Raw genomic sequence first — 23,261 nt, forward strand, 5'->3', positions numbered from 1 at the left:
CTGCTCAGGTTCAACACTGGCAAAGCTTTGTTAGGAGTCAGGTAAGATCAGCAGGCTTCATGAATGAATGGATCCAGTCCAAAGTTTGAACCCGGTGAATGTGGTTCCACCTTATTTCACTTCCACTGAACATCAGCCCGGTCACGCTGACTTGAACTCACGGTCTGAGCAGCAAGTAAACAAAACACCGACATGTACCAACATTTTAGTAAACATTTCAAACTAAACTCATATTTCATGTAATTGTTGTGGCTTGATCCAAACAGAAAAGGTGCTGTGCTGTAAAGAGGTTAAAGTTTGTAAAGTAAATCTGTCTGTGCAACGCAAAACAATTCAACAACACAACAAACCAAACTGCAGGCTCTAAAATTAACTTTTGATTTTATTCTATGTTTAATACAGTGGCGTTCCCCACGTCCTGTGAACAGACTTTGATGTGTCTTCTTTGAGGACACCTGGACCCATATTTTGTTAAAACACCTGTTCCGGCCGTGCTTTTATTGTGAAATCCGGCCGTTGTGTGAGCGCAGTGTGTAACTTGACTTCGGTTCATACGGGAGCGCATCGCCTCACACGGTGCACATCGAGGCATGAGCAGGGCTCTGCAGGCTGTGCTCAGACCGGGCAGCGGTTCGTGTTGACTGGGAGAGTTTGTGGGATTTATCGGTTCGTCAGGAGACGCTCGGCTTCGCTCGGCTTCTCTCGGCTTCGTTCACACATTTAAAGACAGATCCTGGACAAAGAAGCTCGTTTGTCGTTTTCCCGGTGAGTTAAAGCGATTCAGCCTCCTTCACCGGTAACAGGCTTCAGGTCGGAGCCTCGGTCTGTTGTTAAACTCTGAGTTTGAGGCGCTGCGCTTCACCACAAAGACAGTGAAGTAAACTCAGCGTGTGAACACAGAGAATCGGATCAGAGATCAGACAGAAAGATAAAGTTTGTGTTGAAGCTTCGGGTTTATACTCTGAACCAGGGTCAGAGTCTGGACTGGAACATTTCAGCTGAAGGGCTGATTTACACCGAATATACCTGCGTTAATGTGAAGGAACAGAAATTAAATTGTTGTCCATTAATATTTATGTAAACATGGATCACCATCCTCCATCTTGTAGCTGTTGTAGAGAATGAAATGTAGTTTATTGTGAAGTTGTGTTTTATCAAATTCCTTCCATTTTTTTCTGTGTGAAATAATTAGCACAAATAAAACCTCAGAACATTTAATGTTGCATCACAGGAGCAGCCAACAGTTATTTCACTACCACAGTCATTTCCTTTAATAATCAATTATTATATAAAATGTCAGAAAATAGTGGAAAAAGAGTTTAATAACTTTTCACGTTGCTTATTTTGTCTGACCAACAATGAAAAACCCTAAAATGTTGAATTTACTGTCATTTAAAAAATGGGAAACCAGGACGTTCTCTCATGTGAGAAGCAGGAACCAGTGAATCTTAATAAATGATCAGAATAATTACTGATAATTTCCTGTTGATCAGCTAATTTGTTAATCAACTAATCCTTGCAGCTCTACTCAGTAACAATTTTTTAATAATTACATTTAAAGAATCCTCCTCCATATATTTATAGGGCTGCAACTAACAATTATTTTTCTGATAAATTAATCTGATGATTAACTTCTTTATAAATTTATGTATATAAAGTTAAATTGTGTCAGAAAAAGTCACGATTTCCAGAAGCCAAAGTGTGCATCTTCAGTTTGAAACCCAAAGAAAGTCAGTTTACTTTCACCAAAGAAAAGAAAAAGCAGTGAATCCTCATTGGAGAAGCTAGAACTAAGAAACATTTGGTGTTTTTGCTTGAAAAATTAGTGAAATACTTGAAACTAAATCAGGTTTCAACATGGCTGCCGTCATTTTTCTGTCAGTTGACTGATTTGAACTAAAAATGGAAGAATCTCTGTCTGAATTTCGATTTTCCAGACAAACGCTCGTCCGATCAACTTCAGACTTCGCGGTTGTGTTACTGAGGACCCGAGGACATGTATTTTAAACTGCACATGCTGTTCCCATGGTAACAGTGTTTTCTTTTCAACTAGTTCAGTTTAATTCATAATGCTTTAATTTACAGTGTCAGAGTCCTGATCACAGTGTCAACATACAAGTTCAGTTATCAATTTATACACAAAATAATCTGATCAGACCTCAGAGAAAATGAGACTAATCAATGAATCAACCAATCGTTTCAGATTTACTGTCAGATATCGACAGCGACATGAGAGCACAGACTGTTGGACTGTTACAGGAATGTTCAGAGGGTCTTTCACAGGTGGCAGGTGATTGACACTGAGGGGATCATGGTTCAGTTTGGGTGAACACACCGTGGACGTGTGATGAGGACCTGGCAGATGACTGACAGCTGAGCAGGGACGTCCTTCTCCCTCTGAAGGACAAACTCATTTATCTGAACAAAAACGTTGTTTTACATGTAAATGATTTTAGATAAATTCATTTGTGAGGGACAACATATAAAGAGTTTAAAGCGGAGTGTGACTGTGGAAGGCAGGAAAACACGTCTTCTGTTGACGATTCACCAGCCAGATATATTTTTACAGCTAAATAAAAAATCCAAATGAGAGTTGGTTACCTGCCATGGGAGCTGAACTGGGATTTGGCTGTTGGTTGGTGCGACTTTCACACCTTGTGAATCTGTGCGACTCACACTGACTCTTCCCTGATTTTGTTTTTCTTCTAAAAGCGTCAGCTGCCAGACTGTTGGGAGATTTTTTTTTTCCTCTGTGAAGTTTACTTTGCATTTTGTGACAAACCAAAGTGCAGTATTAATATTCTCACATCACAGATCTACAGCACTGTGGTCTTACATGTGCACAATTAGCGAGTGACAGTAGTTGAAGGGAAAACCTGCGTCTGATCCGTCGTCCTGGCAGTGCAGTGTGTTTTTGATGAATTTTTTTTTTTTAATCAATCATTGAGTCTGTAGAGCCCAGTGTGATGTCCATCCAACAGTCCAAAGCTAAAAAAAAAAAAAGATTTAAGTTTAAATGATGTAAAACAGAATAAAGAGTGTCTCAGTCCTCACAGCAGAGAGCTGCGGTCGGTATTTTTAGCCACACCAGTGATGTGGCTCCAGGGACGGTGATGCTGGTCTGTCAGCTGGTCCGCTGCTTTGTTCCAGACTGAAATATCCCAGCAACCACTGGACACTTTGCTGGTTCTCAGACTGGTTCTTTAGTGCCACCATGGGGATGTTATTTTTATTTTGGGTTTTTAAGTTAAATACGTTCATATTCTCTTGAGGATTTATTAAAATAAGCCCTTAATTTTTTGTCTAGCGCCATCATCAGGTCAAAGTTTAGGTCAGCAAAACCTTGTATTTAGTGCTTTTTTGCTAATATTAGCACGCTAACACATGAAGCCTGCCAAACTTCAGCCAGTCAGGAAGCAGACGTTAGCGTTTAGCATGCCAGTAGCATGGCTGTAGACTCTGAGTCCTGCTGGGGAATAAATTGCTTAAATAATCATCAAACTTGTTGCTGATGGATTGTCTGTGAATGAACTAATGGACTGATGGTTTCAGAAGTCGCATCATTAATAAAAGTCCTGGTTCCAAACGCTGTCAGTCCCTCGGAGTTTTCATGTGAAGCAGCAGCCGTATGCGGATGAAGCCGTCTGAGTGCTGTTCAGCCAAAACACAAGTTTTGTTTTGATTCTTGCTCGATTTTTTTTTTTTTTTTTTTTTTTTTTTTTTTTTTTTCTGCCCTCTCCACCTCCACATCCTGAAAAGTTCAGGTCGTGTCTCTGGGCGACGTGGACAGGCATTGTGGCGAGGGGAACCACAGGTCCATCTGTCCCTTCCCTTCATGTGCAGCTCTGAGGCACTTAGTCTATTTGTGGATCACAGCATGGCGGCTGCGGCCTGACAAAAGGACTGATGAGCCACGGGGGGCTCGATCCTCAAAGACTGGCAGTTACTTTACTTCCCATCCTGCCAACCGAGCATCTCGGGGGTAAACTGAGAGAAGAATGTGGCCGGCTGGTCTAAGGTCGAGCCCTGACAAACGGAGACGGCACTGCAGACCTGGGACGTCAGGTGTCGTCTGATAAAAATCCTAAATATCAGGCTGTCTGTGGTTTCAGCCTGTTACCGGGTTTGGATTTGACTGTTGTTGCTTTATCCTCCATTTATAAGAGTCTGGTCGAAGCAGGAGGAGTCTGAGCTCGTTCAACAATTAGTCACTTAATCTGTCAGTGAATTGTTTGGCTGCAACTAATGATCATTTTCCTTATCAATGAATGTGCTAATTGTTTTCTTGATTCATCAGGCAGCAAATTCTGAACTGAAAGAAACTGGAAGGAGGAACTTATTTATGGCAGTTATTAGAACTGTTGCAAATTAATTTTCTGGCCGTCAGTTATTTGGTTCATTGATGAATTGTTTCAGCTCTTGTTGACTGACAGAAATTTAATTGACATTCTCTCAGTTTCCACTTTCCGTGTGGCTTTGCTGCTTCTTCTTGTGTCAGATGCCGTGTTGAATATTTCGGGTGTTTTGTCAGTTGGTCAAACAAAACAGAGGAAGTCAAGGAAATCTCTGGGACAAGCATCGTCGACTGTCTACTGATATTTTATACCTCAAACTAATACATTAGTTGAAAATAGTAAAATCTATTTATTTTTATAATCGGTTTCTAATTTAAGTTTCAGCTTCTCGAATGGTCCTACTTGGTTTTGTCCAGCAGAGGCTGTGAAACCATGTGACTTCTTAGAATTAAGTGACATTTAGTTTGGACCCATCATCACATTTTATGTCTTTAATGTGAACATGTGGACAGAGTTCATTTTCTGTCTCAGGTTTTGTCTCATTTGAGGGATTCTGTAGAGCCTGGAGGAGGTGAGAAGCGTAAAGTCTAGAGAAAGGTACGTCGACTCGGTCTGACGGAGAGGAAGAAGGAAGGAGGTCGTCTCCCTGATTGGCTGATTAAATTATCGAGTCTTTAACGCAGCCTCCTCTCCTCAAACATGCCGTGGACACATAATGCTAATGCCCCACTGCTCTTACAAAGGTTTCCAGTTTTAACGAGATTAAATTCAGTCAAACTGAATTAAAAAGCAGATGGTCGACCCCCCCCCCCCCCCACACGCTCTGCCCCCCCCCCCCCCCCCCCCCCCCACGCTCTGCCCCCCCCCCCCCCCCCACACACACACACTGTGACCCCCTCACTGAACTCTGCTCTGTCACAGCTCAGCACTTTATCAGCTTTTCTGCTTCCTGCTGCTCTTTGTAAAAATACAATGCGATTTCCTGTGTTAGTTAAATAACTTTACTTGTGTGTAATATCTTTTTAAGATATTTAAGATTCAAAAAAAGAAATCTAGGTTAAAAGATTTTTGTAGAACTGAAAGAACATAACTAGATGTGAAGAAGATATTTGAGTAAATTAATTGAAGACGAGTGAGAGTTTTATTAAAAAGCCACAGAAGCATCAGTAAAAGGCCTCACAGAGAAAACGAGTGTTCAGCTGGGTGAGTGTCCAGTTTGGTTATGACTGGTCCATAAACTGGAGGACAGGACAACAAAAGCTGGATTACCATAAACTTTGTACGAGGAACGACCGAGAGCCTTCGCTCCTCTGAAGACCTGCAGAGCTCAGTGGACCTTCAGGTATCAGACTGATCACAGTTTCATCAGGATTAAAACGAATTTGAACTTCCTGGTTCTGACTGTGAAGCCAGTGCTGTGATCATATGTATGATATATATATGATAATTCCTCATGTTGTGCTGTGAACACTTGATGCACTTTATTCATTTGAAATTCATTCGTTTGTTTTCTTCGCCCAGTTGAGCTACTTTTTACGTAGCCGTGCAGGTAAAAGAGTTTGGAGCGAGCTGTGATCGCTTGGTTTCCACCAACAAAACGTTTGACTGTAAACCAGTAAAACTCCAGCGACGTCCTCACCTGATGGGAATGTGATTAGTTTTGCAGGTATTTGGTAACTTTGACCTCAGAAAGTTGTGACAGTTCATCCTGAGGGGAACATGAATGTGAGAAAATGCTGATGGTTTGAATTGTGGTTTTTGGTGTGTTTCAGTCACAGATGTTTGCCTGGAGGGTTAATTAGGAATCATGCAGCAGAATTTGGGATTTAGCAGCTTCCTGACTTCAGCACACACACACACACACACACACACACACACACACACACACACACACACACACACACACACACACACACACAGTGTTTTACAGTCACGATGTGAGGAAACAACAGAGAGGTTGTAGATGATGGGACGATAAGTGAGGGTGTGATTTTTTAAATATTGTGTGATGGAAATAACAGGACTGAATAACCTGACATGTTTTCTAAGGTTCAGCTGAGGGTCACGTTACTCCTGAGCTGAGATTCTGACTTTGGACTAATTAAGCTGGAAAAATTTAATTTAAAAAATTTAACTCTAAAATCCAACAGCACATCAGACTTTGCAAACAGAGCGGTTGCTTTTAGCGCGCTCTGCCACGACAGAATGGTTTGGTAATTCAGTCGCTGTGGTTTATTAAATACAGAAGAAGCGGTGCAGCTCTAACACGGTGGCTAAATCATAAGAACGTTTGGCACCAAGCCACTCGTACACACACTTAGCATGTGGGAGCCAGTAACTCAGCCCTATGGCCACAGAGAGAAACCAGCAGACTGTAGCTCTCTGCACACGCTCCAGTTTATTCTCCTAAACCTGAACCAGATGGCTGCGACCGGCTGCGATGATGGCGACGTTTTCTTTTACACTGCGAGGCAATAACAGCGAGAGGAATCTGCTCCCTGTGTGGTCCCAGTTCAGTCTGAGAGTTAAATAATCTGCATGGAGGTTTTACGATGTTAAGGTCTGAGAGTCTGAGAGGCTTTGGTCACACCTGGTGTATTGGTTTCACTTGATAAACAGCGCTCAGCTGTCTGAAGACACTGGACGCCTCACCCTCCGCCTCTGCAGCCACCTCTCGGGGTTCGAGTGTAATTGGGTCCCAGGAGGATTACCCATCTACCTCTCTGCTCCACATTTCCACTTTCATCTTCCTGAGGTTTGGTTTCTCTCTGACCGGCTGACAGCTCAGCACAGCTCAGACGCCACTGAGGGCTGAAGCGTTGGCAGCAATCGGGAATAATTCTCTGTTCACTTCCATCAGGGGGAAGCTCTGCTGTAGGTTTCACACCAATCACAGAACAACTTTTGGTCTGAAAGTAGTTTTCCAGAGTGTGATGGAGCTCGTTTTTCTGGGTCCATTTTCTGGCTGGTTGTCAGTTTTCAGTCATGATGTCGCTTCTACAAAATCTCACTCGTTTGCTTTGACTGTTGACTGTTTGCTGTCAAACTCATCCTTTCTGTTCTTCATCAGTTTTAGTCTGGACATTTTAGTCTTTAAGTTTTCAGTGAACATTTTATTCTAGTTTTAGACGAAGAACGAGCATTTAATTTAAACTCAAACAAAGAAGATTTCATCCAACTGATTTTAGGCAAACAGAAAATAAAAATGCAAATAACCCACAAAATGACAGGATGAATAATTAAGGATGAAGTTTGTCAGGTCTGATGTTATTAATTTAAGCAATACATCCAGACATGAAAGAGAATAAAACAGTGAAGTGTAATCTGACTCAGTCATTGCTGTGACTGTAACACAAACTGTTCAGCAGCTCAGCTGGATACTGACTTTTCAGCGAGGCTAAACCTGCATCTGCATCTGATGCTAACTGGCGTTACACCACTGCCATCAGTCGTTGGCTTAATGTGGCTTTAAAAGTAACATAACTTTATTTAAAATCTTGACTTTATCTTCTTCCAAGTCACCGGGACGATGATTCGGGCTCACAGGAAGAGAAACGTGCTCACAGCCGTTCATGGAAGGAGATTTATTATTTCATAGTCACTTCTGTTTTCATTGTCTGTCTGTTAATTGGAAACCTCCATTAGTAAGAAGTTGATGTTGGACTGTTGTTGTTCCCTTAACATTCATTTGCTGGTGTAAGAGGAGTCTGCAGAGAATATCCCCTGAAAGGAGAGAATATGCACTGGAGCAATAATGTTGTCAACTGGGACTGGAGCTGATTGCAAACATTAAAAAGCAGGAGCAGGCGTCTCTTCTCACGCTTCTGTGATCAGTGTGAGATCAGGTGCAGAGTTTGAATCTGCATCTGAAGCAGCATCGTTGTTGTCAACAGCTCTTGAAATTCTTGAAAGCAAATCTGTTCAAACCACAAAGTCCTGCTGAAGCTGAGTAGCTGAGCTTTTCATTGTTTAACTCTCAAAACTTTAAACGTGATTATTGAAAGCTTGTGAGTGATTTGGTTTGAGGATGACTTCCAGGGACTTTCAGACCATCTGAGATCACTGGTCTAATCACATTATACAGCATCAAAGCAAAGTCCGAGTTAGAGACAATCTCTGCATTGTTGAACTCCGTGTTCGGTTCTTTTGTGATCAAAATCTACTTTACTTATCTTGCCCAGAATGTGCTGAAAACAATGGCCTGGTCATAAGACCTCACAGATCCATGACAGTGGCCCAAAACAAAAAGCTTTATCAACAATGAAACACAAACAAACAGCTCCAAACTGCTGAGGGATTAGTTTTGTCCACTTTTTCTCCAGCGTTTATCAGTGAAATAATAATTTGTTCTTCACCGATCATCTGTCCTGTCACGACTCTCTTCATGTCATGCCATGTTTGCTGCTTACGAGTCTGGATGATTGTGACAAATAGTTCTGCAGTTTTGAATCATGTATTGAAAACAAACAACAAAAAAAAACATGAATCATGAAGTGAATCACGCAGCACAAAGACCGTGTGCGCTAACACTGCAGCAGGATGAATCAGGATTTTTCCTTTTCTCTGGCGTTTCCCGCGGCCCGGTGCACCGTGGCAGCCATACTGTACCACAGCAGCAGCAACATCGATCAGGATTTTATTCCTGCTCACATGTGGCGGTTGCTATAGAAACAGCTAGACATTAGGTAGACTACAAGGTCTGGGTCACAGTATGAACTCGTGTGCTTTTGTTCACAAGGAAAACTTCTGAATCGCGGCTGAAGAGACGTGTTAATGCATCTGAGACCTGCAGGGTCGAGCTTGTGTCTGATGCGTGACGCAGACCACACGTGTACGTCCTCGCTCCGCTCACACCTTAGCTGGGCTCATTTACAGGAGGTTAATATCCATCACGTTTTTCTTTCAAGTGAGGAAATTAGGATGTCGATGTCTTTAATTCAGCAAGACTAAGAGTCTGTGAGGCTGTGCTAAAGGACAGCAGTGCTTTGAGCTAAATGCTAATGCCAACATATCCCAGCATTCATCACTGCTCCACACCAGTCCAGCCGCTGGTGCTTTACCTGTTTGCCTGTCGACAGTAATCCACAGGTGTGAAGCAGCTGAAGTTTGAGTGGAAATAATAAAATTCATTTCCAACCACTAAACAGTTAGAGATGTTTTATCATTTCATCCCAACACTGACGTCTTCGTGATGAGACCATTAAATATAAGGCTGCATATCCAACACTGCCCACATGAATTTTAAATACTGTCCGTTTATCAAAGATTTTGATAAATATATTCCTTCCTTAAAAATGTTATCAGACAGGAACCATTCAAATGAACATGTTATGTCTTTCTGCACAACATTCACATGCGTCTACATAACTGTGTTTAGTTGTTGTTATTTACAGCTCTCAGCCGTGAATGTGCAGTTTGTCATCTGATTCTTATCCTGTACGGTCGATCCTACTTGGTATTTTCAGCAAACCATGTGAGCTCGATCACACCGTGTATTTGTATGTGAGGGACAGGGCGTCCTCATTAGTGTCCCTCCGAGCCCTGATAGAGACACACTCACAGGCTTAACAGGAACCCGGACACTGTGGCATTTACCTAAAAAAAAACATCACACAAGACGCCACTTTAAAAACATGAAACTGCAAATAGCACAAGTGTGGGCATTGGAGCAGACCCTTAATTTAGCGTGTTAACATGTTAGCATTAGCTAATTAGCACTAATCACTAATTAAATGAAGCGCTAGGCTCACGGGAATGTTGCTGGTTTTGAGGGTATTTGATCAGAAACCAAAGTTCAAAGGTCATGGCGTACTGTAGCAGAGAAGCAGCAGTTTAGCTGTGAGTAAAACTGATTTCATAACATTCACCAAGAGATAAGAAGCAGAAACAAACACATTAGTCATCTGACATGGAAAACATGAAACAGAGACAAAGAGGCTTAATGTGAGTGATGTTCTTCCCTCCAACATGTGAACACGTGTATAGAATCCTAACTCTTCTCTCTCTCTCCTCTGCAGCTGATGAAAAGCAGGACGAGGTCAAAGGCCGAACACGTCACTGCATCTGAAGCCAGGAGCCATTAAACAGGTACATATGGTACGATGCTTTCTGTTGCTACAATCGCTCTTCACTTCCCTTTGGTTCTGTCAAATCCACAGATTTCACTGTTATTAACTTCTGTCCCATGAGAGTTCATGTTTTCATCCATCTGTTTTTTTGGTTTTCTTTCTATCTATTCACTTCTTAGGCTGCATATTTCTACTGGGTGTGACCAGTTAGACAGAGATTATGAATTATTTGAATAATTTAGACACAATTATCCAGTAATTCACAAGTAAAAAAAAAAACAAAATACCTCACTGTGTAATTACAGCCAATTGTCAGGTGTTTGTTAGGTGATGTGTTATCCTGCAAAATGACCCTAAGGTTGAAGAAATTCTTGAACAGTTTCTTTAAAAACAGGATTTATCACAGGTCTGTTGTACTGGACTGAACTGTGTGTAGTGTATATGACATTTACACCCACCTGTATTTGGGTGGTGTAACAGCAGCGTGATGAATTTAAGTGAACTCATGTCACGTGTCTGACTGAACTACTTTAAAGGACAAACCTGGTAATACTCATAGTAGGAATAGTCTCAGTAATTTCACTGTAGTTTTTAACAGAAGTCGCTCACACAGGAGGAAACAGTCCATTTGTTGGGGACTATTTTCAGCAGCGGATTAATCCACATTTGGTGCTGTAGTGAGTATTTGGAGCGGCAGTGTGTGTGTGTGTGTGCGTGTGTGTGTGTGAGTGTGTTTATCAGTGTGAATTTTGATGCAGCTCTGACTCTTTGCTGTGGTTTTTTTCTCTGATGCCACTGTGGCTCTTTATTTATCGTGGCACGCAGATATTAAACTTGGTCTGGTTTAGATCGTCAGAGGGATCAAACAGAATTCAAAGCGATGTGTCTCACTGAAAACAGAGTAATGATTGTGCATCCCCACAGGGGTCAGGCTGCGAGACCTGATCGAATTAAGTCCAATTAAAACAAATTTATTTACACTGTCAGATGTCTTTGATGTTTCTGGAGCTCCGTCGACTTCAGTAGAAACTTATCCGTTTATCTTGTTCCCAGTGAGTGTTTATTTATGCAGCATGACTGATGACTGAGTCTGGACAGTATCAGTTCATTTGTCCCGTCTCCGTGTGTGAGCTGCATCGATTGAACCACCTGGTGAAGCATGCAGCACACGCAGGCGCATGTGGTCATGCCCACATACTTATGTGCACACACATGAAAGTGTTGTGGTGGCAGATGGTGAGCTTGACTGTTCAGTCCTCAGGCCTCATTAGATTTAAAGGATTATTTCACTGTAACTTACTGACACATCTTCTGTTGTGATAACGGTCGAAAATGATGGATTGTGCTGATGCAGCTCTCAGATCTCAGAGAAAAACATGTGGAGCCATTACATCAGTGGAAGATTTGAACTTCTTAGAAAAAATTAATTAATCAAAGAGGCATTATCCTTTAAAGCAGCCTCAGTCTGACCAACAGAGAGCGTTTCCCTCCGAGAACGGGGTGACGGCATCTTCCTCTTCCTCGTGTCAACTTTTATAACGGCTCCAAACCAACGGGCTGGAAAAGCAGAACCCACGGCTCTGACTAAAACATGACACGGCTGCCAATACTGAGTCTAGTAGCATTTTAGGTATCTGTTAAATAATTCAGTCCTATTTTAGGGTGCAACTTGCCCTTGTGTGCAGAGTCAGCACACCACATTACATCATCTTCACCTCAGTTCAACTGTGAGGACAAAAAAAAAATCAGAGAACTTCATGTTCACCACACCAGTAATTGATGGAGTAGATCTCAGACACACGACTGGTTTCTGCTTATCAGGAATTTATTTCATTGGTGGCAGAAAAACCTCCTACAGCTGCCATCAGAAACTCGCGTACGTTAAACTGGACTAATAAACCACTTTAAAGGTGCTTTCAGGCAGTAAGTGGTTGCTGCCACCTCCATTTGCTCTCCGTGTGCCCATGGCAACCACAGAAACTACACAGAGCAGGGCTTTCTTTTCTTTCTCCCTTTTCTTTTTTCTCTCGCTAACTTTTCGTCTTGTCTCGTCTTCCTCCAGTGTTAATGTTTGTGTTTCGGTGGAGCGGCAAGTCGCAATGATTTCGTGGTCGAGCAGCTAAATCGCTGAGCATCAGTGGAGCGAGGTTGGAGAGACTCAGACCCATTCTACCCAATGATTACATACGTGGCGGTAAAGTGCCAAATGTTGCCTAATCTGCCATAAATCTGAAAAACTTACTGCAGCACTTCCTGACTTTGTTTTATGCAAAAGACATGATAAAACACACAGCATCAGTCAAACCTCTGGACATGCCCTGTAGCTACCGTTAGCTGCTAATTGTTGTTCTGTAAACAAACAGAGCTCGGCCGTCAACGGCAGCTCAGCTCAGACTATGTTATTTATATTTATTAGTTCCGATGGAAAAGTTATCAGTGTCAAAGACATCGCTGAGTATGTCCAGGTCCTACAGCTCCACCTGTAGGTGGAGGAGTAGGTGAACAGTGACTGTGTTATGATATGAAACAGCAGTATGCGATCGCTGGGTGGTGCTCACTCATGAGGGCTTTAAATTGCTGCCATGGCGATAACGTCTGCTAATAAGAAGAGAAGTGAGACCAAATTGAGCCGAAGTGGTTGGAGAACCTCGCTGAAGTGGCTGATGAGTTGGCTAATTAAACTGAAACTGTGGGTGAACCCGTGAGAGCTTCTTCTCTTCATGCATCCCCACTTCTGTGCTTTTGCATCTGTTTAACATTCAGCACAGGAGAGTCAGTCAATATGGACGCTCCAAAGAGGCTCACACCTCCTCCACCTTCAGGGACGCCCCCCCCGTCTTTATGTATTCTTCATACACCTGCCTTTATTTGGTATGCATCTCAGGGCCTTTCCAAAATCAAAGTGTGTGAAAGAAGATAATTTGATATCTCCCCTGCCTGGCTCTATTTATGGTTATGAAGCATGGTGGCAGTCCCTCAAAGGGAGAAGCTGTCCATGTGAATGCTTTTCATAACAGGTAGCTTTCAGCAAGGACAGAGGGAGAAGGGAGTGGTAATAATTACCTCTCAGAAAACACTCCCCCGAGGCTCGCTTTGTCCAACATTTCTCTCCTTCCCCCGATTTCTCATCTGCCTTCATTCACTTACTCCAGAACGAAATGAAAGGAAGTCAAAATTGGCTCAAGTAACTTGTAAACATACTAAAGAAGAAATGATTCGGTGCAGTCAGTAGCATTTCATGTTAAAAGAACTGAATTCGCAGAGGTTCGGGAATGTTTGTCCCATACGATGATTCAAAAACACTCCAGCATTCTTTCATCCTTTGGTCTTCAGGCTTGAGTTTTGGTTTTCTGATGCAGAAAATCAAACCTCATTCTCTCAGTCTCAGCTGTCGGGCTGAGATATTTTCAATCTGCGTGGTTTTCGTGACCACATCATTGGCTTATAGATCTATTCCAGTAAACACAGTGCTACCTTCATGTCAAGCAGACACAAATCAGCATTAGCTTGAAGTCATGCTCATCTCCACATGATCAGTCTAGATTCAAGAGATACTGAAACCACTGATAGGAAACACAAACAGTACCAGTATCACTCCTCTGAAATAACAGAATTTAGCCTTATGTCATTTTACAGCCGTCTGCATTATGCATAACCAGTCAACACCATCCGCTCTTCAGAATACAGACACAGAATATTTTTGATATTTACCCATATTCTACCAAAGAGGCCACAGAACTGTCCCTGTCCACACTGCCCTCTCATTACTGATGGATGCAGAAAGATTAAATCCGCCGGGACTGTCCCACTGTCCCCGTTCATTGCTGCACAGCTCTGCTCTGATGGATGAAGGCAATCAGGTCCACTAGTTCTCCAACACGCTTCTGTGTGCGCTGCACTTCCCTCCAGCCTCTGTGACACCGTGATTTATTGGGCTGGAGCGTCCTGTCACTGGCGGGTAATCGCTGCAGAGACGGTTACACAGACGAGCAGTGGAAAGCCTGGGCATTCACTCTGGGATCCTGTTTCATGGATGCAACATGCTGACTGTGCAGTCCCCGACACTGTGGGCCAGTGTTCGTATTATAGATGCTAATAAAGGTGTCAAACACACTGAGTGTCACTGTGGAAACAGAGCTGAAGCGAAACATCAATGTGGATATTTAAAGGAGTAGTTCACTGAATCGTCTCCAGATTGTCTCCGTCTGAGCTGAAACTCCACAGAAGTTTAACGTCTCTGAGCATTTTCCTAAAGTCAGCTGAATCATTGTTTCACTGAAAAATAAAAACTAAATGATAACAACTTCATAAAGTGATAACATGTCACTGTTGTGTTCTCACTTTGTGCGCTGCCCCCATCTAATGCAGGTCCACAGCTCAGACTAACGGCCAGATATTTTGATCAGATTGATAAACCTGCTGCATTATCCGGCAGAGCCAGTGTGGACGGATCAAACCTGATCAGACCAGCACCTGAGAGATCTCCAGCGCAGGCCCAACAGGAAACAGCTGCAGGGAGATGCAGGCTGCAGGGTTACTGAATCCAAGCGCAGCGATTCTCCGTGACTGCAGAGGGGAGAGGGAATTATTTGTGGCCATTCTCTGTGTGCCTGCATGAAATTACCCAGCTGCCCCCAGACCTATTTTTGAAAGGAGCCACAGCTGCTACATGGGACCCGAGCAGCACTCTGTTGTGCTGTGTGTGCTTTTGTGTGTGACACACTCAAAATTTAAGGTACAGGAAGAGTAAGACCTCCCATTTTGTCAGCGGAAAAAAACCTTTTTCATCGATGTATTATAACAAGCCAGAAGAAAACCTTTTGATCCAACATTAAGGTACAAACGTATTTTTCATTGTTCGTGTTTTGCATCATTTCAGCCTGAACTAAAGGTGCAGTTACCAGGTGGCTCGGAGTAAAACACTGAAACACCACCACAGAAACCCACAGAGAGAATCCAGCAGCTGAGGAACATTTAGCATGTTTACTGGTGGGAAACCAGTGAGGGATCATGTTCCCAGCATTAGCATCCTCCTTCGACTGGTCTGTCAGCAGCTGCCCCCACCTAAAGTTACAGGGTAGGAGCAACAAGGACGACAAAACAAGGATCACTGGACAAAAAGAAAATGTTTGATATAATGAAAGCAGCTACAACGCTGCTCTTCTCTTTTATTAGAGTAGAAATTACAGTTGCAAAGAAAACAGAACCAAACACAACGAGCTGTTATTTCAAAGAAAGAAACTCATCAACCGAAACAGATGTGAGCACAAAGACGGTTTGTAAACCCACAATATAAACTCAGGAATATAAAGCAGACAAGAAGCAAAGGTTAGTTTTAATTCCTGTTTGATGACGTTCAGTTTTATATTAGATAATATAAAGAAAATTAAGAAACACATGACACGTACAGAATATGGCTGTGTGGTTCCACATTCTCCCATAAAACGGTTTGAAGCGGCCGTAATGTTTTCAGCAAAGGCTGCGAACTCTTTCATGCATCATTAACTAAACCGCTGTTTCAAAGACAAGCTATTTTACAACTCTTTTCTTTAAACCCAATTTATAGAGCATGCATATAATGTACATATATATGTGCAGATTTGTTTGTTTAAGTCACACTTTGAACTGATCCCACTGAAGGCTGCTCGTGTCCCAGAGTCAAAGGTTTGAGTTTCCGTTCACGTTGACCCTCCTGCTCACCGCTCTCATAGGTGAAGACCTGAATAACTGCGGTTTAAGCAGGTACCAGGAGAAATCTCCTGCTGAGCTGAGAAGAAAATTACACGCTGGCACGTCATACATGTTTTCACTTACAGAGACTGTCAGTCTGAAGAAGTGCAGGGAAGCTCACCGGCCATCCAGAAGTGTGTGGGATTAAAGCAGCAGCTGGTGGGAATCTACAGCTCTCACAGTCTTTTCCTGCTGCAGCAGCTGTTTTTGGATTTCAGATGTAACTGTAATCATGGAATTACAGTAATTTAATTCTGATTAAGTCATGATTACTTGTAATTGTGACGGCTGTTTTTGCATCTTTGTGCCCTGCTGCTTTTTTAATCAAGACATTTGTTTATGGCTTTCATCTCTGTGATTATGGCAGCAGTTTTGTGATTGCAGTAAATGTGACTGTGTAATCATGTTGTCTCTGACACTGCCACAATGCTCGTTGTGTTTTCGTGTTTTGTGTCTTTGACAGCTCTTTGTGTATTCTTGTTTGTTTTTTTTCTAACAGCCACTGTCTGTAATTGTGTTTTTTTTTCTTTGTTCATTTCATAATCACACATCTGTGTAAGTGTAATTCGTCCGTAACTGTGCTGACATGAGTGACTGACGTGCTAATGTGCTAATAATGCTGAGTGCATGTGCAGACAAATTCCCAACACACCATACATGCCCTTATTTTATTAACCCAAAGAGGCTGCAATTACCCAGAGTGCACTGACAGTCACAAAACCTGCGTTTAATTGCAGAGAGAGCGGAGCGCCCAGCGTTTTACTTCATTAAAGTAAAAGCCCCACGCCGAGCAGTCAAATTAGCAGTAAATACACATTTGCAGAGCAGAAAGCTCGCGCAAGTCAGACTAAAGAGCGAGACTGTAAATAAGCAGGAATTACTGGTGTTAACCGACGTGTGGACTCTGTTAAAAGGGAGCATCAGAGGACAGCTGTTAGTCTTTAGTCCTCACCGCTGGATTTTAATCCCAGAGACCAGAAACCACCAGAAAATATCTCCGTCATTCAAACATCACCTTCCAAACTGTAGTTTAAAAAAAAAATGAAAAAGACAAACAACAATTGGAAATAACAACAAATCAAAACAAATTACGTGCCATAACAAACGTTTGTCATCATCTAGGACAACAAGTGCTCTCTGACCTGACATAACGTATTTTGGGAACTTGCTGACTCGACTGACGCTTTTTGCAGTTTGAGGAAATTAGACGTCACCACCTCCAAACCAATGAAATGCCTTAAACATTATCACTGAAACATCCCTCACAGTTGCTCCTGATTAAATCTGCAGATTTTACATTAAACTGCTCACCATCCTTTCAGATGTGACAGGTGGCTGTATGTTAGTTTTAACTGGTAAACACCATCAGGGCCATAAGTGCACAGTTGGTCCTCTTCACACCCCCACTGATGGCCCCACTTACATCAACATGTCCTCCTCAGCACCAGCCAGCATCCCTGCATGTGTCATACGATCCCACAGGGACAGGCTGTCAATGTCACGTCCCCAGAACTGACAAAAACTGTTACTGCCGATGTGTCATCGTGCACTTCTCTGTCCTACTGTAACTGAGACGCAGAGACGCTGTCGATGCCTTAATGCAGAACAGGGTGTGATTTTAAACACAACACAACAATTTACTGTCATGTTGTTTTCGTAAATTCTTGGAAACTCAAATTTGGGTCACGTTTTTGTTCCAGGGTAATGATTATTATGAAATGATTATTATGAATCATGGTTAGTGTTCGTAACAATGAATAAATACATTTAAATCCTTGTGAATCAAATCGAACAGCATGAAAACATTTGTGTGTCTGTGCAGGGACAGGGGGAGGTTTCAGCGAGAGGCTCAGCCATGGAGGGGGACTGCCTCAGCTGTATGAAGTACCTGATGTTCATCTTCAACTTCTTCATCTTTGTGAGTTCAGCACTTTCTCTGCTTTTTTCTTCTGTTGTTTTGAAATCAGACTGAAATCAAAGGTGAGCAGATGATTTGAGAAGGTTTTGGAAGATCAAAATGAGCAGAGCGTCTCCTAGGATGGAAAAATAAGAACATGGTTCCTGATCAGTGGACATGAGATGCAGGATGAACTGATGACTTTAATTCTTGTGTTTTTACTGTAGTTAACAGATCAGCTGCAGAACAAAATCAGGATATAATTTATAAGTCAAACTATGACAAGTGAAAATAAAATAATTCAACAATTTATGATGTGATTTTATGTCAGAAATAAGGTTGATGAGCAGCCTGCAGCTTAGACAGGTGTGATGCGTCCGTGCTTTAACTTTCCCAACTGGTTTGTTTTCAGCACGTCAACACTTAGAGCAGTTGTTGAAATGTAAGAGCATTGCTCGTGCATCTTGTCTCCAGAATTTTCTCAGCCGATCAGGGAATCTGAACTAGTACAGCAGAGTCCATTCTGACTGGATAATCACCCCTCTCTCTCCCAGCTGGGTGGCTCCTTCCTGCTGGGTGTCGGTGTTTGGGTGCTGGTGGACCCGATGGGCTTCAGGGAGATTGTGGCGGCGAACCCCCTGCTGTTCACGGGGGTCTACGTCATCCTGGCCATGGGCAGCATGCTGTTCCTGCTGGGCTTCCTGGGCTGCTGTGGAGCCATCAGAGAGAACAAATGTCTGCTGCTCTTTGTGAGTCTGCTCAGCTCAAATCTTCAGTTTTCAGATCTCTTTTAGCACATTAGCATATTACTCACATCTCCCACACATGTACATTGTTGAATTGAGTTCAATAGTTTAATAGTCCTTTATATTAATGTGTCAGAAACTCCGATCAGCCTACAAAGGTGGTTAAACCACAAGCAGAAAGGAGGGAAACAGATTTAGTTTCTGTCTCTTCACAGAAACAGCTCTGCCTGTTTGTTATGTAAGACCAGAGTGAGACAATACAACTGCGCCATCTAGAGGAGCTGAGTGTAAAGGTGCAAGACTGGAACAAGATTATTACTCAATATTATCAGTGTTTTTACTCAGTATTTGGACAGGACACTATACTGTACAAACTGAGACCTTCAGTGTGTTTATTGTGTATTTCTGTCGTTTCTATTCAAGCTTTTAATGTGAAAACCTCTCTGTGAGTGATAGTGAAGCATTGATTCAGACAGTCTACGTTCGTTGTTTGACACTGTCCCACTGTGATCTTCTCCTAGTTTTTCATGCTCATCCTCTTCATCTTCCTGGCCGAGCTGGCAGCTGCCATCCTGGCTTTCCTCTTCAGGGAGCATGTGAGTGCTGTCTCTGGATCAGGTCACCTTCGTCCGTCCGTCCTCCTTTGAGGTTGTGCAGTGATTTTCTGACTGACCTCTGCACGGGCGTGTTCACTCATGGTGTTCACTCAGAGAAACAGCTGTAAAAAGCCTCAGTCAGAGAGCAGCTGGAGAACATAGTGCAGCATTTAGCTGCTAAAGAGCCTGATATTTCCCTCAGGAGGTGGTGGAGACCAAAAACAGAGCTAAAACAGAGGGAACACTGGGCTTAGATTCATCCTGTATGGTTCTGTATGGTAACTGTGGAGGCTGTAGTTTGCGGTGCTGTTGAACTGTATTACATTATGCGGGAAGTGTTTTTGTTATTTGACCTGCTGATAGAAATGTGGTGGACAAAATAAAAGAAACACCTGTGCTGTTCTACATTTACTCATTTGACAGATGTTTTTGTGAGGAGACTCGACCGAACTGACCTGAGTCTGTGTCTCTTTAGTTAACCAGAGAGTATTTCACCAGGGAGCTGAAACGTCACTACCAAGGTCACAACAACACCGACGTCTTCACCTCCACATGGAACGCCATCATGACCACGGTGAAGCATCAGTTTTCCAATTACCACTTCTCCTTTTGCTTTTTCTGACATTTTAATCCCCTCAATATGACAACAATACCATCCATCAGTGCCCAAGACCTACAATCTGCTGTTCCCTCCCATCGTGCTTCTCTGTACAGTTTGATTGCTGTGGCGTGAGTGGTCCCGAGGACTTCGAGGAGAGCCTCTTCAGGCTTCTCAACCCTAATAAGATGGTCCCCGAGGCCTGTTGCCAGAGGAACAGTTACCCCGGAGACATCAGCATGGAGCAGTGTGTGAGCGGCAGCGTGGCCTTCAGACACAACAAGGTCATTAGAGGGAGCACAAACACACAGAATCAAATACACACCAGTGCTACAGTTTAAAAACACAGCAGTAAAAGTCTGGTGTGTTTATTATTTTAGACTAAAAGATTGAACTATTACTACTGATGTATTAAACCTAATTACTGAGATATTTTTCAGTTACAGGACACAGAAAGGAAAGGTTTTCTAAACCTTTTCATTTTTACAGTGTAGCTCAAGCATCAAACTATTAAAGTTTTCCAAACAAACTATAAAAAAAAAAATTAAAAATCACCTGTCAAGCTGTAAATTAGCACAGTTTGTTTTTATAGCATTACATTTTTAAGGAATATTTGAAGGCATAAAAATTTTAATACGGTAAAACAAACATCTGATTCTGATCCTTACTCAGTTTTGATATTTTTGATTTCCTGTGATCATCGTTTGTTCTGTATGCACATTTTTAGCCTCACTGAGTTAAAACCGGCTCTTTTTGTATCTGTTTTTTTTTTTCTTGCAGGGCTGTTATTCTGCGATGGTGGACTACTTTGAGACGTACATCTACGCAGCCGGAGCTCTGGCCATCGTGGTGCTGACGATTGAAGTATGTTCTGTGCTTTCTCACTCCTTTCTATTAAAATACTGAATCATTTATGGCTTTTTCCCTCTTTAAAAAGAGGGATTCAGGACAGTGAGACAGATTTTTTAATGACAAAAAAGTGTGAACAACATTATATCTAAAAATCATAGATAACAGCACAAACCACATTTAACCTTCAAAGTAATGTGATGAATTTCTTTGAACGAACACCTGAGGGTCAGGTGAGTTTTCCAGATGTGGAGCTGTGCTCAGTCTGTGAGGAGGCTGATGTTCTGCCTCTGATCCCTGTGCGTCTCCTCTCTCCAGCTCTTCGCCATGGTGTTCGCAATGTGTTTGTTCAGAGGCATCCAGTAACCACCACATGCAGAGCCGTCGTCATCATCAGCCGTCAGGAAGGCACAAGCAGGAAAACAAAACTGTAAAATATATGAAATGTATTTGTACAGTGATAGTTTATGTGTCTCATTGGTTTCGTGGCATCATTTTGTACTTCACAGCAGCAGCAGGGCGTTCGAGGTTCTGCTTTGGGCACAGTAGACACACACAGGAAGTTATCCATGACCTGAGGCTGAGGTTTGGCACCAAGGTCTGCAGTGTGTACTCTAAAGTAAAGGGTTAACACCGGTGATTCGAGGCTCTACAGAGAAAACACTGAGGGGCAAACTGAATTATAGATGCTCCTCTCCACACAGAAGTCACTTCAGGACTGATCTGTGTCCAGGAAACTGGCCCTAAAGCTGGAAACACACCACACGACTTATAACCTGATTCATAACTTCATCATTTCACCGTGATGATTGATTTTCAGGATCACGGAACGTCCGCACAGTTCTGCACGAAACAGCGTCCGAACAGTCGGAGCAATGTTTGCTTTTTCACAAACTGTGAAGGTGATCGTTTAGTTTGAGCTGGTCAGCAGTGGAAATCAGATCTCAGCACACTGAGCATCATGCAAGAACATTTCTGTCGTCTTATCATAAACCTCCCCTCACCTCTAACCCTCTGCGTCATGTTTTTGTCCGTCCGTCCGTCCGTCCCATTCCCGTGAGCGTGAAATCTCAGGAACATTCTGAGGGAGTTTCTTCAAATTTGGACTCAAAGATGAACTGATAAGATTTTGGAGGTCAAAGGTCAGAAGTCTGAAGATGATGTTACACAGGGCCACTGATTATACGGTGCTTATTCTTCAGGTCATTCATGACTCATCAGACATAAAGTGACAGGAGTCTCTCACCCGTTTATTAAAACCTCAGAATATTAGGGCTTCTGACATATTGTTTTATTTTCTAAATATTACAACATTATTCTGGAAGTATTGAAATTATTTTATTTTTCAAAATACTATGACTTTTATCATTTTTTTTTTTACATAATAATCGCAAAATATAATTCATTTTTTTCTGACTTTCTTCTTGTAAAAATATTCTGTGAAAATACGGTACTAACATTTTTGCCAGTTTACTCTGCACATCACACTGACACGGCGAGCAGAATGTCAGTTTTACATTTAACACTTTTTATTTATTTATTTATTTATTTTTTATTTTAGATTTTTTTTTTTTTTAAGTATATTTATTTGTTCTTGTGACCACGCGTGAGTTCAGGTCTTTGCCAAGAGAAAATTCTGGTCATGAGAAAACTGGCGAGTGTGACGACTTCTTTCAAATCCATCAATCGCGCCACGGAAGAGAGAATCTGATCCTACAGCTGGTTCTTGCATGAAGCTCATTGTCTTAAACACAAGTCACTAAACACGAAGCATAATCTTTTCACAGCAGTTAGGATTTTTGAAAACTGGATTGTATGTTTACAAAAGTTTGTACATTCACGTAGAGCTCTGTGTAAAGTAAAGTAGTATTTAAGTTTGTCAGGGAGCTCCTGTAAATTCATGAAAATGTGTGCAAGTGTGTGTGAGAGTGCGTGTGTGTGTATCTGTAAATAATCTTCAGTAGGACAGTTTGTGTTTTGCTTTGTGCACAGTGTAATAATGTTCATTTTGTCAGTGGTGATAAAAATGGAAACTCAGCTAAAATAAAATTGTTTGTGTATTTGAAAACTGTTGATTTGTATAAATGGCACTGATTTAACATTAAACTGATAGCTGTGATTTCTGTGGTCTGATGTTTCAACATGGCTGAATTGCTTTGAAATATCCAATGAGAAGCAGACTCTCAGAAAAGGTCAGCCTCTAAAGGAAGTTACTCCACAGACTTTTCAGAATATCTGCAAATCTTCTGAGGAATATTTATAATACGATCAAAAGCTCCAGAACAGCTACTAAATGGTGACTTTTTTTCAGTGAGCTGTTTGTGGTTTTTGCACTAAAAAAATGACTATAAAAAAAAATCTCCTGCTTATTTCTATGTTTGTGTTTTGTTGTGTGCTTTTATTCTGAAAGCCCCAGGGCACAGTCTTTGGGGGCTGACTTTGTGCCTGCTTCTGATTGGATAATTGACAGTGAGTCAGCCAT

The 23,261-nt window shown here is 42.1% G+C and overlaps 1 protein-coding gene across 2 annotated transcripts; it reads left to right on the forward strand.

Moving 5' to 3' along the window:
• Window positions 1-602: 602 nt before the first annotated feature.
• On the forward strand, window positions 603-22,859 carry LOC121181637 (tetraspanin-18-like). 2 transcript variants are annotated; one of them, XM_041037647.1, is made up of 9 exons: window positions 603-765; window positions 10,313-10,391; window positions 17,916-18,011; window positions 18,545-18,739; window positions 19,258-19,332; window positions 19,808-19,906; window positions 20,047-20,214; window positions 20,711-20,794; window positions 21,098-22,859. In XM_041037647.1, exons 2-9 carry the CDS (start codon window positions 10,389-10,391, stop codon window positions 21,143-21,145), a joined length of 768 nt encoding a protein of 255 aa, XP_040893581.1. In that variant the 5' UTR covers window positions 603-765; window positions 10,313-10,388; the 3' UTR covers window positions 21,146-22,859. The 2 variants fall into 2 exon arrangements, with proteins under 2 accessions (XP_040893581.1, XP_040893590.1); XM_041037656.1 differs by having other exon boundaries at window positions 10,313-10,382.
• The last annotated feature ends 402 nt before the right edge of the window (window positions 22,860-23,261 follow it).

The sequence above is a fragment of the Toxotes jaculatrix genome, chromosome 1, assembly GCF_017976425.1.
Source record: "Toxotes jaculatrix isolate fToxJac2 chromosome 1, fToxJac2.pri, whole genome shotgun sequence".
NCBI lineage: Eukaryota > Metazoa > Chordata > Actinopteri > Toxotidae > Toxotes > Toxotes jaculatrix.